This window comes from Mus caroli, chromosome 7, assembly GCF_900094665.2.
Source record: "Mus caroli chromosome 7, CAROLI_EIJ_v1.1, whole genome shotgun sequence".
NCBI classification, from domain to species: Eukaryota; Metazoa; Chordata; class Mammalia; order Rodentia; family Muridae; genus Mus; species Mus caroli.
In genome coordinates, this window is record NC_034576.1 from 102,647,242 (window position 1) to 102,662,000 (window position 14,759).

Sequence of the window (14,759 nt, forward strand, 5' to 3'; positions counted from 1 at the left end):
GAAAGAAAGAAAGAAAAAGAGAAAGAGAAAGAAAGAAAGAAGACAAGCTGAGCAAGCCATGAAGAGCAAGCCAGTAAGCAGCACCCCTCCATGGATGGCGTCCAGGTTCCTTCCCTATTTAAGTTCCTGTCCTGACTTCCTTTGATGATGAACAACAATATGGAGTGTAAGCCAAATAAACCCTTTCCTCCCAAAGTTGTTTTAGCCATGGTGTTTCATCACAGCAAACTAAGACAAGAACATTTTTTTAAATTCATTTATTGAATACACTTCAAGAGGGCAGTGGGCTGGAGAGTACTAGAATACCCAGAAAAGTAAAATGTTGCTTTAATAAAACGAAAAGCAACTGTTATGGTTTGCTAGATAATTGGCATGCAGGGGGGAAAGGCGACTTAATAAAATTCACAAATGGAGAAAATGAAAATCAAAGTGCTAACATAGGAGAGTGCATCCACGCGCACGTGTGTGTGTGTGTGTGTGTGTGTATAAGAACAACGCAAACAGTCACAAACCATTAGCAGGTTAAAGAGGAAATGAGCAGTGAAAGGGGGAAGTGATGTGGGGAAAGAAACAACAGAGAACAGGCACGGGGCCCTCCACAGAGAATTTTAATACAGTTTATTAGCTAAGACAAATCAATAAAAGGTTCTAAAGATGGGTCTGAAGAGCTGCAGACGTAACAGAGTCACACAGGATAAACAACTATGAAATCACTCTTACAGCCAAGTGCTGCAGTTAGGGAGTCACAGAAGGACAGGAATGAGGAGGACAGGGAACACTTTCTGGAGGAAGGGTGGAGTGGTCTAACCTACTGGCCAGTCTACCAACTCCTGAGTCAGAGAAGGCTGACAGTAGAGGTCAGACAGACTTGCAAAAGCAGAAACAGAAATAGTCAAGCAAAATAAGACTTCCATGCTGAGTCTAAAAACAACCCCCAAAGTGCCATTTTCTTGTTAGGCAACCTGTAATGGATCATCAGTAAAGTCTACGATTAAAAAGCCACAGAATCAGATGTAGGCACAGGGCTCAGGAGCAGCCACAATGAAGGACTTGGCCCTCAGAGCTCTCATCCTCAGGTGTCCACAGCAACACAGCCACCACCACCATGGAAAAACAGCTTTCAATTTCTGCTGCCATGTGAGGCAAAATATCATTCACAATTGTGGATTTGAATATAATTGACCCCCATAGGCTCATAGGGAGCAGTACTATTAGAGGTGTGACCTTGTTGGAGGAAGTGTGTCACTGGGGCTGGGCTATGAGGTTTCAAATGCTCAAGCCAGGTCCTCCTCCCCACCCCACCCCCCAGGCTGATCTGAATGTAGAACTCTCAGCTACCTCTCCAGCACCAGGTTTGCCTGCATGCCACCATGCCCCCCACCATGATGATAATGGACTAAACTTATGAATGTACGCCAGACCCAATTAAATGTTTTCCTTTCTAATAGCAATAGGACATTGACTAAGACAACAACCATTAGCAAAATGATTCCTAAGTTAGAAACAGTCCAGGATCCAGAACCAAACCGACTTGCATTCACTTGTACCCTCTCCTAGATTGTACCTCCAGTATTCATCCTTGCTAGCTTGATTCTTTAACCATAAAATGGCTGTCTGAATAGTTCATCTCATCTAATCTCCCAGCATTACTGAAAACAGTGCATGTGCATACCCAATGGCAGGCTCCCTGTTTCTCAAACTCTTTGTCTTCCCATATATCCTCAACACTGTTTGCATAGCCTCAACATTTAGTTCTGTATAAAGTGACATGACACTACCATGAGTAACTTTTGGTAGCTTTTAACCCCCTCTAACATATATACAACAGGACCCCAACCCTACCACTCGAGCTATATCCTCTGCCCTTCCTGTAAGTTGGTCCCCAGCTCTCACCCACGCCACTATTCCTAACTTGATCTACACTGTGACTTCACACTTGTTTCTCTCCTTCACTGTGTGATGATTCTCTACCCATACCTCCAACCCTTTCTCTGCCTTCTCTTTTCCAAAGCTTTCCTACTAACCCAGAGAGAACTACATTACCAACCCAGCTCAGAGCAGTCTATAAACGCACTAGCATGTATCATACTTGCTACAGAGGCTTGGATCTGCCTCACTACCTAGGGATAGATAGAGGATCTCCTGACATATATCCAAATGTGGTAGCTTTAACATAATTGGCTCCCACAGACCAAAAAGGAGTGGCACCAACTGGGAGGAAGGTATGGCCTTGTTGAAATATGTGAGACCTTGCTGGAAGAAGTGTGTCACCGTGGGGGCGAGCTTTGAGGTTTTATATGCACAAGGTACACCCAGTGTGGCACATAGTCTCTTGATGCCTTTGGATCAAGATAGAGAACTCTCTGGTCCTTCTCCAGCCAGCACCATGTCTGCCTGTATATTGCCATGCTTCCCATCAAATTAATAATGGACTAAACCTCTGAACCTGTAAGCCAGTCCCAATTAAATGCTGTCCTTTATAAGAATTGCTGTGGTCATGGTGTCTCTTTACAGCAGTAGAAACCTTAGCTAAGATACCAACTGTCATTCAGTGCCTTCTAAAGCGTTGGTTGAATATCTAATGAGAATATAAACTTCCACATTCAGTTTTCTCTACTCAAAGTCTCTGGCACCAGCAATTTCTCCCCTCCACCATAACACACAAGCCTAACACATCTGTTGGTGACTTGACTCACCTCTCTTACAAGGAAAGCTTAACTTCTTATCCCCACAGGCACGGTTTCTCTGCTCGCATTCAACAGACTCAGAAAGACGATCTGTTTCTGCAATCTTGGTTTTAGTTGTCAATTCAGGCCATTCTATGGGTTCTTTTGTTGCTGTGGTTGCTGTTGTTTCTGTGGTTGTTTTCATTCAACTACTGTACCAAATGCTTTAAAAAGTGCCCAAGCAGGCTACAAGCAGGCTGCCATGTTACCCAAGGATGGTGAAGCAGTACAAATGCACATCAGTTCACACTCCACTGTGCAAAGACAATCTATGCTTAGTCTAAGAACTAAGAATCGATCTCTAAAACCAAAAGACAAGCTTCACTGAAACACAAAGCTGGGCAGAGTAACTCACGTGTCGTTACAGGATCTGCTCCCGCTGGAAAGATGGGAACGAATAACCAGCAAGTGCCGTCCTTTGTGCTCTCATCGCTCCACCACCCCTAAAGCTTCTTACAATGCATTCTCCCCCAGCAGAATGAAACAGGCTCATCCAGTGCAAAGGATCAGTGCTCCCTCAGCATTGCTCTGTTTAATACACTTGTGCTCTCAAGTCCACCCTTCTAGGCACCTAGTCCAGTGCCTTACACATAGTGGGAGTTCTCCATTAAACACAGCACAAAGCCTTAGCATATAGGAGAAGTAAATTCCACAAATGCTAATTCTTTTACCGCCAAAACTTTCCTGCTAGTAATGACTATTCATGTTTAGATGCCAATAACCACATAGTACAACAGCTTAACAATTTAGGGATCATCTTCCATATCTAGCGCTAAAATGAACAAAAAATGGGCAAATGTCAGTGAAGCGTTTGTCATCTGAGCAGGAGGGCCCGTGTTTGATCCCCAGAACCTATGTTAAAAGGTGGCATGCATTTGTAATACTAGCACTGGGGAGGTGGAGGCAGGATGATCCCTGGAGATTTCTGGCCAGCCAACCTATAGTAATCAATAAAACAAGAGACCCCAGCTGGATAGATTCTAAGGAATGACACCTGAGGCTGTCCTCTAGCCTCACTAAATACAAGTGCACACATGTGCCTGGGCACACACACAAAGGGGGTGGGAGAGAGGAAGGGAGGGAGAGACCAATTCTTGGCACATAAGCACTTTGTCACTGTTAATTTACTAGGTAGGCCTGGCCCTGACCTTCCTTAACCATTAACTCCTTTCTACCAGCAACTGGAAACCAGCAGCAATTCATAAACAAATGGACAGCTTGTCCTTCCTGCAGTACGTAGCAATGGGAAAAGGTGGTCTCTGTCAATTAGGCTCTCAAGTTCTACCATAATCCCATAATGGGGACTCTCCAAAAGCACCTTGAGTCCTGAGTCAAACCTGCTTTGCTCTTCTGTAGAAGTGGACTCTCCCTGCCTTCTTATGCCTCCGTTTCCTTTCTCTCGGCACCTAACTGCCAGAAAGAATAGCAGATATTGCTGACTTTTCATCTCTCACACCTCTGCCATTCAAATAAGCCCACCTTTGTGCACCTTATTTGTATAAATGGCATTAGCTAGAGCCTTTTGTAACTTTCCACTATACAGTTTTTCAAGATTTATTCATGACTACACATAGGGACTTTGCTCATTCATTATAGTAACAGTTACAGAAATGACCCATAATTTATCTTGAGGAAACTGTTCACTTTTCCCAGTTCTGCAGTTGGAGATGAATGGTGTGAGGATGCGTACCTGTGAGTTCCCCTGAGGCAGATACGCACTGCTGGAAAAGCTGCACTGTCTTCCTTCCATCTCACAGGGAAGACCAGTGCCTCAGATGAGAATGTCACCATTCTTTCCTATCTTGTACCTCCTTTGGACTTGACCTGCTATTATTTTTCTAACTTTCCTGGGCCACTTGGTTTTGTAACTTAGAAACTGGGCCCAATCCCCAGGGGGCGGGGTAGGGGGAGTGTCTTTGATGTTCTGCAGTTCCACCACAATGTATTTAGTTATAGGGGCCCTGGGTGTTTCCAATTCTTGCTGGACTTCATGAGTCTTAAGAGAGACAGGGTTGGGCTGGAGAGATGGCTCAGCAGGTTACGTGCACTGACTGCTCTTCTAAAGGTCCTGAGTTCAAATCCCAGCAACCACATGGTGGCTCACAACCATCCATAATGAGATCTGATGCCCTCTTCTGGTGTCTGAAGACAGCTACAGTGTACTTATGTATAATAATAAATAAATCTTTAGAGAGGGGGGGTTATTCATTCTAAAATCATCTCAAGTCGTCACATCTTCATAGTCTATAACCTCTTCACTCTACCTTCTTTCCCCACTCCCCACCCCCGGGTTAACACTTGGAGCTTCCTGATCAAGCTCTTCAGTTCTCTTTCCTATTTTCTCCATTCTGTGTGTCTGAGGCGTTTCCTCCCACACTAGGCTACTTTGGACCCTGGTTTGCCTTGCTGAGCTGCAGCCTCACTGACTAGAGGTTTCCACTACAGTGAGTTCTACAGATTATTTCCTGTCTTGTTCACTCACTGAGGTGTTCAGTTCTGGATATCTTTATTGTATATAAAAGATCCTCCATTCTGGAATACCTTCAGTCCTGAACCATGTCCATTCATTGGGGTGTCGATTTTGAACTATGCTATTTTAATTATCTTGTGAACTGACACTCTACACTCCAGTCCTCGCTTCCTGTGTGTGGACTCTCCTGTCTGTGGGTCCCTGCTGGCTCAAACTGTCGTTCCACTGAGTTTACCCACAGCTGGGCCTCTTCCTTCTGGAAGGACCCTGGACCATCTGGGTAGGAAAGTGTTCCTGAAACTCTTGCTTCAGTTTCTCCAAGTGCCATGTGATGTGTGTGCATAGTTCACTAGCTGGAGATATATCTTTTTAATACTAATTCCTCACCATAAGGCTATCTGAACCAAACAAAATCTTTCACTTCTTAAGTGTGAGTGAGCTACATATCCTATGATTTGCTTTTTAGGAAAGCTTTTTTTTGTTTTTGTTTTTTAATTTCCACTGTGCAAAAAGCCCAGGCAAATCAAGACAAGATTTTTTTGTTCTCTCTTTGTGACTGAGGGTAGTTGTTTGTTTGTCTGTTTGCTAATCCCTTCACAGGGAACACAGCCCATGAAGACCCTGAGCTATGCAGAAGTCTTTGCCTCTTGCACATGGCTAAGCTCAATCCCAGGAGAAAACAGAACCTTCTCACTCACTCTGGCTTCACTGAGTCTCTTGAGCCTACTACAGGGTAAAACACTGTGGGCACAAGGGCTTAACAGTTTAGATAGCTCCATGTCTGTCTCCCAGCAACCTCAGGAATGTGTGAAGTCCCTGTTCTGTACTCCCCATTTGTCTGGTTATGTACAGCCTACCATCTTTCAAAGACGACTGGGGTTTCCAACACATGTGAAATGCACAAGAGGCTCCTCTTTGGAATTCTTTGGTGCATCCTCACCCTTTGACAGGGCATCCAAAGTCCACCATCGCCCAACAAGTCTGTCCCCGACCTTCTACCCTCTTCTGGACACTGTGTCCTAACTAATAGGAACCAAATAATCATTAATTACATTATTCAAATAAAATGTGACTAAAATGGATTATCATATTGTCAAGCCAAGTCACATACAAATGAACTCAAGGCGAGCAACTCTTCTAAATCAACTGGATGCCAGGGAGCAGAAGTGAGAGGAAGGAAGCCGATACCACCTGCATTCCTGCTGTTCAGTTTGACTCCCAAGAGCTGAGCAATTCCTTCAGTGGTAATTCATTTCCGGGGTCAGTAGATGGTGAGGTAATGTCAACATGAGCTTTGTAGAGCACATCAGCAAGCGTGAGGCACATGGAGTCTGCTTTAGTGCAACACAACAGTACCTGCTCATTTCGTCATTAGGGGAAAGGGATGAGTCACCTCAGATATTCTGAAACGAGCCCTAGAGACCAGAGAAAGCCCTGTCCTTTTACACCATCACATAATTGCTTTATGTACTCATCCTAGAAGGAATTTAGGCAACACACTTAGCAGATGTTGTCTGACAATTGAGTAACAGACCAGAACTATTTGCTTTTCACAGAAAACAAATGTTTAAAATGTGTGTTAATCATAAGTGAGCAGGAAGTGTGAACAGGGACGTTTGTGTGGAGACTGTGAGATACAAAGGAAGAATAAATGAGACAGTATGAACCCTATCATCTACTATATTTTTGAAATTTGATTTTAAGACAAAAAAAAAGAAAAAAAAGTCTGCCAGCTTAAAATTGTTATCAGCCTTTGTCTAGCTTATTACTTTAATCATTACCTATAGTGGAAGAAAAAGAATTATCCTAAAAGCTAAAAGGTTCCATTTTCAAGATCAAAGACAGTATAATTTAGAGGCTCTTTTGGCTTTAAATCAAAATTCTTTAATCATTTTCAATATGACTTAAATATAATTATTATAGTTCTAAAACTATTCACACCTGTGTAGTACATATTTTTAAAATCAACACATTAGAATGCCTTTGTATCTAGAATATAAATTGCATGACAGAGAGTTTTATAATATTTTGTTTGCTGGTATAAAAAATACTTAACAAAATGTAGCTATTCATGATAAACCCTGCATATGTTCAAGACAATACCAAAGCTTAGTACAACCTCAGACAAGGACCTGCATGGCCTCAAAGAATGTGAAGTTCAGCTTGGAGCCAGTCTTGACATGATCTCTGCTGTAGCCTTCACACACAGGGATTTACAGAGCAACAAAACTAATAAGCCAGGTATGGTAGTATATACCTGCAATAAGCACACTAAGAAGGCTAAGGGGCTGCTATGAGTCTGAGAGCAGCCTGGATACACAGTGACACCCTGTCTCAAAGTAAATAAATTTCAAGCCACAAAAATGTCAAAAACACAACCAAAATTTTCAACAAGCACAAACTATACTTTTATATTTCACAGACAACCCTAAAAGAGATGTTGTATATTGAAATCTTTTTAAAAAAATAAATAAATTGTGCATGGTGGCCCATGCTTCAATCCCACACTTGGGCGACAAAGGGTGGAAGTCCCCAAGCTTACTGTCTGCCAGGGCTCCACAGCAAGGTCCTGTCTCAACACAGGAAAAAAAAAAAAGTGGAAGGACTGCAGGAGTTCAAAAGCAGCCTCTGCAACACAACACAACCTAGCCTCAAATAAATAAGCAAGCAAGCAAACACAACAGACTCTCACTTAAACAGCACTGCACCAGAGACGATTTCATTTCCAGTCTCACAAAGCAGGCCAACCCTACCTTCTGACATAACTGCTCTGTAAGAATCCACCAAGAGGTGCACTCGCTCGATCTGGCTCCTACAAATGCCCGCCTGCTGCTGAGGTTTCTACTCATGAAATCACAATGCAAATCCTTCAGCCTCCTCCTTTAACAGCCACCAGGAGCCTCACACCTGCAAACTCAGCACTCAGGAAACTGCAGCAGGAGGATAGTTCAGGCTGGCTGGACTCTAACATCAGATCTCATCAAAAACCAAAACAAAGTCAACATGAACCCTCCCCTGTCCGCAGTCTGCACTGTGTCTTTTACACAGTCCCTCTGTCAGCTTCTGTTGATCTACTACCTCACTACAACTTCTAACTAGTAGTTCTTGCCTCCCTGTCATTTTTCTCTGTGCAACAATGAGGACCCAGAATGAAACCATCCTTAACTTCTTCTTTTCTTTAGCAAACGCTTTGTAAATCTGTTCAAGCTGTGGGTGACTTCTCCATGGAAATGCATACAGTTACAAAACAACTTTTTTAAAAATTATGAGTCAAGAGAGATGGCTCAGTGCTTAAGAGGCTTAAGAGCACTAGCTACTCTACCAGGGGACCCAAGCTCAGTTCCCAGCACCCACCCACCTGCCAGTTCCCAAAGATCTATGACACCAATTCCAGGGAACCCGACACCCTCTTCTGGCCATTTTAGGCAAGCGCGAGCACACACACACACACACACACAATTCATGCAGGCAAAACACTCCTACATATATACTTTGAGATGATGGCTCAGTGGGTAAGAGTGCTTGACCTGCAAGGATGACCTAAGTTCAAATCCCTATATAAAAGCCAGGCGCAGTTCCAGGTGTCTGTCACTTCAGCACTGAGGGACAGATTGTGTCCCTCAGTGAGACAGGATTGTGAGAACTTGCTGACCAGTCAACCTAGCAACATGAAGGCTTCCAGTTCTGTCAGAGACCTCATCTCAAAGCAGAAAGGCATAAAGCAGTCGTTTTCAGCCTGTGAGTGAGCCTCAACCCCTTTGCAGATTGAGCAACCTTTTCACAGGGGTCACCTAAGACCATCAGAAAACACAAATATTTACATTACAATTCATAACAGTAGCAACATACAGTTATGAAATAGCAACAGAAATAACTTTATGGTTGGGAATCACCACTACATGAGGAAATGTATTAAAGAGTGGAAGCATCAGGAAGGTTGGGAACCACAGGCAGAGAGGAAGGTATCTGACATCCCTCTGTCCTCTGTGTGCCCATGTAAAACACACACACACACACACACACACACACACACAACAACAGTGTGTATAGCATAGCAAATATGTATTTTATTTTGATTTGGATTTCATGCAGATGCACAAACTGTGAAAGAGTAAACAGAACACCGGGGACCTGGAAATGGGAAGAAAGCACGTTCACAGAATGAATACTTTCTCCCATTTTCCTCAACTCACCAGTGATACAAGGTTGTTGTGTTTGGTTTTGTTCTGTTGAGACAGAGCTTCCTGTAGCCCAGACTGGCCTGGATTTTATTATGTATTCAAGGATCTTGAATTTATTCTCTAGTCTCTACCTCCCAATTGTGGGATTATAGGCTTGCCCTAACACACTCGACATTGTATGTATTACATTTATTACATTTTTCTTTATTTATTTTGGGAGGTATGTGCACATGCCACTACACACATGTGGAGATCAAAGGGCAACTTTTCAGAGTCAGTTCTCTCCCTCACTACGCAAGTCCTGGAACTGAACTCAGCTGTTAGGTTGGCACTGCTGGTGACTTCTTGCTGCCCCGACCCCGTTGTTAAAGTTTTAATTAAAATAGATTGTGTATAACTTCAGTAAATACCCACCAATGCTGAAGATAGTTTCCAAGCCCTATTCAGCAATTCCTTTTTTTTTTTTAAGTTTTGTTTTTTAAATGGCTTCCCATGAAGCCAATAACCTTGAACTTCTGACCCTCCAGAGTCCACTTCCCAAATACTGAGATTCCAAGTTTGCATCACCATGACTGGCTCGGTAGTATTTTCTATTCTTCTAAAATTATTTAGCTGGACAAACATATGATTGCAATGATCCAAAAAGTAAATTTAGGGAAAATACTTTTCATTATGGCCCACATATAACTGAAAGATACTAAGTAACTTAACAAGTCCTATGGATTCTCATTTTAGGTAAATGTCCTTAATCACTAATAGCCTATCCTTTATTTAAACAAATTTCTTTTAGTGGGAAAAGTTTACACAAATCAGTAAGCAATGCATTCTTTCATAATTCAAATTTCAAGGTGAATGTTTCATAACAACTCCAAGAGATATAGAAAGAGAACTGCTATTCTATTTGACCATACAGTCAATGTAGTTAGTAGGGAGACCAGAGAAATTGCTTATATTTATAATCTCAGAAATTAAAGCAAGCTAAATTGAGAAAATCAGATGGAATTGTACTTTCATCATCAGACAAGTTAGTTAATCTCTTTGGGCCTCAGTCTCACCTATAAAATAGAAATAAAGGTACAACCAAGAGCACTGTGATGGTTTTGGAAGGGATAACAAGAAACGCAGAAAGTAAAATGCCGAGCATCTCAGCCCTTAGACTGAAAAGCAAGGTGTCTTTGGCAGGTGTCTCTGCTTGAACCAAAAATAGATGCATTCTGGACTCTGTAGTTTCTAGGAACTGCACTTTCATACACACAAAGCAATGCCTTCCTTCTGCTGAAAACGACGTAAGGCAGAATTCCTAACATAATAGGGCTAGCAAATGGCTTTTCCTGATTCACGGTTCTTGAAAATCTCAGCTGTAGGTATGTTGCCTAGGCTTGCACCAAAGAAGCCTAGGTCTCGGTTCGTGTTACAAACGTAATTTTCTATCTCAGTCTTCAGCACCAACAAGTGATGGGCTGCCGACGGTGAGAAAGGCAAAGGAGTTCAGGCCAAGAGTCCTACAACAGACCTTTAAGCTGCCAGCATCATAGACGAAACTTACATAGAAAGACAGAAAACAGCCCCCAGCCAAACCAATCTTCGTCTCCAAAACTTAAATCCCACCCAGCTTTTTTTCATCAAGCACCACTGACATTTATGATTAGTATTATTACCAATATAGATTTGCATTTATCTCATCCTGTGTGGCAAGCTCTGCGCTAAGCATATATGTTTTTTTCAAGATTGCATGAGAAAGAACTTCACACGAGAGCTCATCCTCAAAACCCACTCTGCTCTCAAGTCTGCAAAGCTCCCCCTGAGCCTGGGATATCCCACACCTCATCCTCTCCAGCCCTGGAAGACACATCTCTCCTAGACCGCGCGACCCCAAACCCTCCGCCCAACACTGAAACAAGCGCTGCTGGGATCCTCCAGGGCCCCTCCCCCTCCACGCACCAACTTCAACATGCCCCTAACTTGTTCCAGGAATTGTTTCCTTCCAAACTTCTGACTTACGCAAGGCGCGGGGTCCCCACACTGCCCCTCCAAATTCAACACGCGCATAGTTTCGCTCCAAAGTTCAACCTTCACCAACACAAACTGCGCCTGGGCAGAACCCGGTCGCGACCCCAGCAGAACTCTCCACCCCGCTCACCAGGCCAGACCCGGCGGCTGGGCCTGGCTGAAGCCCACAGGGGCGAGGGGAGGCTCCACCTGGCTCCGCGAGCGGCTCCGGCTCCGGCCTGGGCCCCGAGGCAGCCGCGCCCCCGTCCCGGCGCGGGCGGCAGCGCTCCGGCTGTCCACGACGGGCGCCCTCGCCCATCAGCTCCGCGGCGGCCTGGCCGTCGTCGCGCGCCCGACGGCGGGCCCAGCCCGAGCCGCGGGGACGGCAGCGACGGCAGCCCGGGCCCGCCGCGCGCGAGGCGCAGCCTCGGCATCGCGAGTGGCTGCACGGCAGGGCCGCCACTTCCCCCGGGGTCTCCAGGCACCCGGTGCAGCCCGACTCCTCCGGCCGTGGCGCTGACCGCAACACTAACAACGCGGGGCTGGAGGCCGGGCCCGGAGCCCCGGCTTTCGCTGCCGCCATCTCGTCACAGCGGCCCCTCCGGCCCCGCCGACTCAGAGCTGCCGCGGCCGCAGCGGAAGAAGCCCGAGTGCTCGGACCTGCCGCCGCCATCTTGTTTCCCGTTTGAAGGGAAAGTCGGTTGCGGTGGGAGAGGAGTAGAGGGCGGGGCAGTGCGCGGCGGACAGCTATCTGCATATTCATGAGGGGGCGGGAACCTAGTCCGCCTGGGGATATTTCCCCTAGAGCCTTTCCGCTTAGCAGGAGGAGACTGCTTATTAATATTTAATGATTATTCTTTATATATCTGGTCTTCAGCCCGCCCTCCAGTTTTTGCAGTTTCTAGCACTGAATCTTGAGAGACTGAAAGAATTTATTTGGAAATTTTGAGCGACCCTGAGCTTCATAAAGTGAACTATAAATATGAGCTATCCAGAAACTTGTCGATGTGCTTCATTTGGTAAGGGCTTTCTCCTCAGGACCATAGCAGCTTGTTGTGATTAACATGAGGCCGATCATGACCAAAAGTCTTGAGTGATTGTTGAGATAACAACCTGACCAGCCATCATTTCAGCCTCTCTCTCACCACATCCCTTTATGAAGTCCCCTCCCTTGACTGGGGCAAAAAAAGCATACTTTATTTCTCTCCTCGGATGACTTCTGTGTTTGATACTTAAATGTAGATACTCTTGTGTAAGCTTGTGCCTTTTCTTTTCTCCGTCTATATGACTCCCTGGTCTCCTCTTTTCGTCCCCATGAAAGCCCACACTAATATCTGCAGTTCAGAGTTAATGAATTTATCATTATGGATATCTGCATGCTCCGTGCACAAACCTAATGCCTCCCTCCTTTCAAAACAGCCCTTATCTCCCACATTCTATTCACAGAACCGTCTCAAGAGTCCTCACGCTCCCAGCCCAGGCATCTTTAACTTATAGTCTTGTCATTTTTCTGGCCAAAATGGCTCTATTTCCAGCCTGTTCCCACCCACTTCTTCATTCCATAAGCCCACTGCATGATTTCTTTCTCGTCATCTCTCACCTAACTGGCAGCAGTGACTTCTGCAAACTGACCTGCCATCTCACAACCCCTCTTCCTATAAGCTTTGTCCCATGGTTCTTAGAGTTCATTCCTACCGGCCAGCTCTGACCACATCATTCCTGTTTAAGCCAGGGAGAGGTGTTGAGACTTTGTTGTGATTTCCCTTTCTGGATACAGAGGATTTAGGAAAAAGAATGGCTCCCCCTAATGGAAAGATGACTCTACTACAACAAGTCTCAGGCTGTTGCCTTTTTTTTTTTTTTTTTTTACCTTAAGGTGCATTTGGACCAAGATGTTATCTTTATGGAAAAGCAGGCTTTGTAAAGACATTATTTTTAAGCAACTTTATGTAAGCATCTAGAAGCTCCAGGTTGCCACGAGAGTGTCCACAGTTGGTGGTAACCGATCCAAAGCAGAGTGATTAATCCAAGTTGGGGGGTGGGCGGGCGGGACTGGAGCCTTAGGATGAGAACCTGGAAGTAAAGGACAGACAGCAACTGACAAAGGGTCAGTGAGTAACTAAACATCATGTCCAGAGAGTCAGAGGCCCAGTCTAAGGCCCAGACAGCCAGAATACTGCCAGACACAGAAGTGAGTTCTTGGATGGGCTGTCCTTTATCCGGGCACTTCCTCACTTCCTACCCAGAGACATTTTACCTGGTTCTGACAAGGAAGACTTGTGATACAGAGAGTATGCTAGCTAGTTTTCTGTCAACCTGACACAAGCTAGACTCATCTGGTAGGAGGGAGCCTCGGTTGAGACAGTGCCTCTATAAGATCAGGCTCTAGGCAAACCTGTAGAGCATTTTCTCAAGCAGTGAGTACAGGGGGAGAGCCTGGCCCATTGTAAGTGGTTTGACCCTGACCTGGTGGTCCTATAAGACAGCAGGCTGAGCAAGCTATGACGAGCAAGCCAGCAAGCAGCACTCTTCATGGCTCTGCATCAGCTTCTGCTTCTGGGTTCCTGACTTACTCCCTCAGTGGAATGCAAGGTATGTAAGCCAAATAAACCCTTTCCTCTCAGAATTGCTTTTGGTCATGGTGTTTCATCACAGCATGGTGAAACTTAGACAGGAAGCAGCCACCATTAGAAACAGTTGCTTCTTGTGAGCTGCTCACACAATAGGACTTCAGTCTGAAGGGCCTGTTCACTGCTAGCCTAGAACAGTGTAGCTTGCTTTCTTGGACACAAAGAGAAACAGAAAACTTTCTTTTCCACAGAGAAAAGTAAGCGACCTGAGTATCACTTGCCCAGATGCCAGCTCTGGTCTTGTTCCTGGGCCTTTTCATTGGCTCCCTTCCTTCTTCCTGCCCTCGGTCTCCTCGGCTTTAAAATAAATGTCCTGGAATACAGCAGGCTCTCAGCCTGGGGTTGCACCACGCAAGTGTGTGCACGTGGGCAGATGACAGCCACGGTGCTGCCTCAGACTGATGCCAAAAGCTGAGATAAAGGATACCAGGATCTATGTTGTGCTCATTTTTAATGCTATAAGAATCTAACACTAGATTGTCAGGGAGACTGTTACAGTGGACACGTTCAACAGTCTCTTCTATCCCTCGAATTCAGAAGACCGAGTTCCCAGTTTCCAGTTTTTTCTTTCCTCTATGCTGTTGCCAAGGTAATATTTCTAACACAGTAATGGTGACGAGGTGCAGGGGGTGGGGAGAGACAGAGCTGTGGAGAGTTATTCATGAGGAGAACAGGAACAAAAAGATGGTTCTGAAGTTTCAATTGACTGTGATCCTGGTTGACAAAGCCAGCAAAACAGAGCACCCAGGAAGGAGCACCAGCC

The 14,759-nt window shown here is 45.0% G+C and overlaps 1 protein-coding gene across 2 annotated transcripts in view; it reads right to left on the bottom strand.

Moving 5' to 3' along the window:
- Rnf169 (ring finger protein 169) overlaps positions 1–12,043 on the bottom strand; it is a 59,576-nt gene extending 47,533 nt beyond the window's left edge. Inside the window, exon 1 of one of the 2 annotated variants that reach the window (XM_021166386.2) lies at positions 11,577–12,043. In XM_021166386.2, the coding sequence (XP_021022045.2) occupies positions 11,577–12,039 (463 nt within the window). In that variant the 5' untranslated portion in view covers positions 12,040–12,043. Of the gene's footprint in view, positions 1–2,696; positions 4,410–11,576 lie in introns of those variants that run through there. The other variant, XM_021166387.2, reaches the window with a different exon arrangement.
- Positions 12,044–14,759: the final 2,716 nt, after the last annotated feature.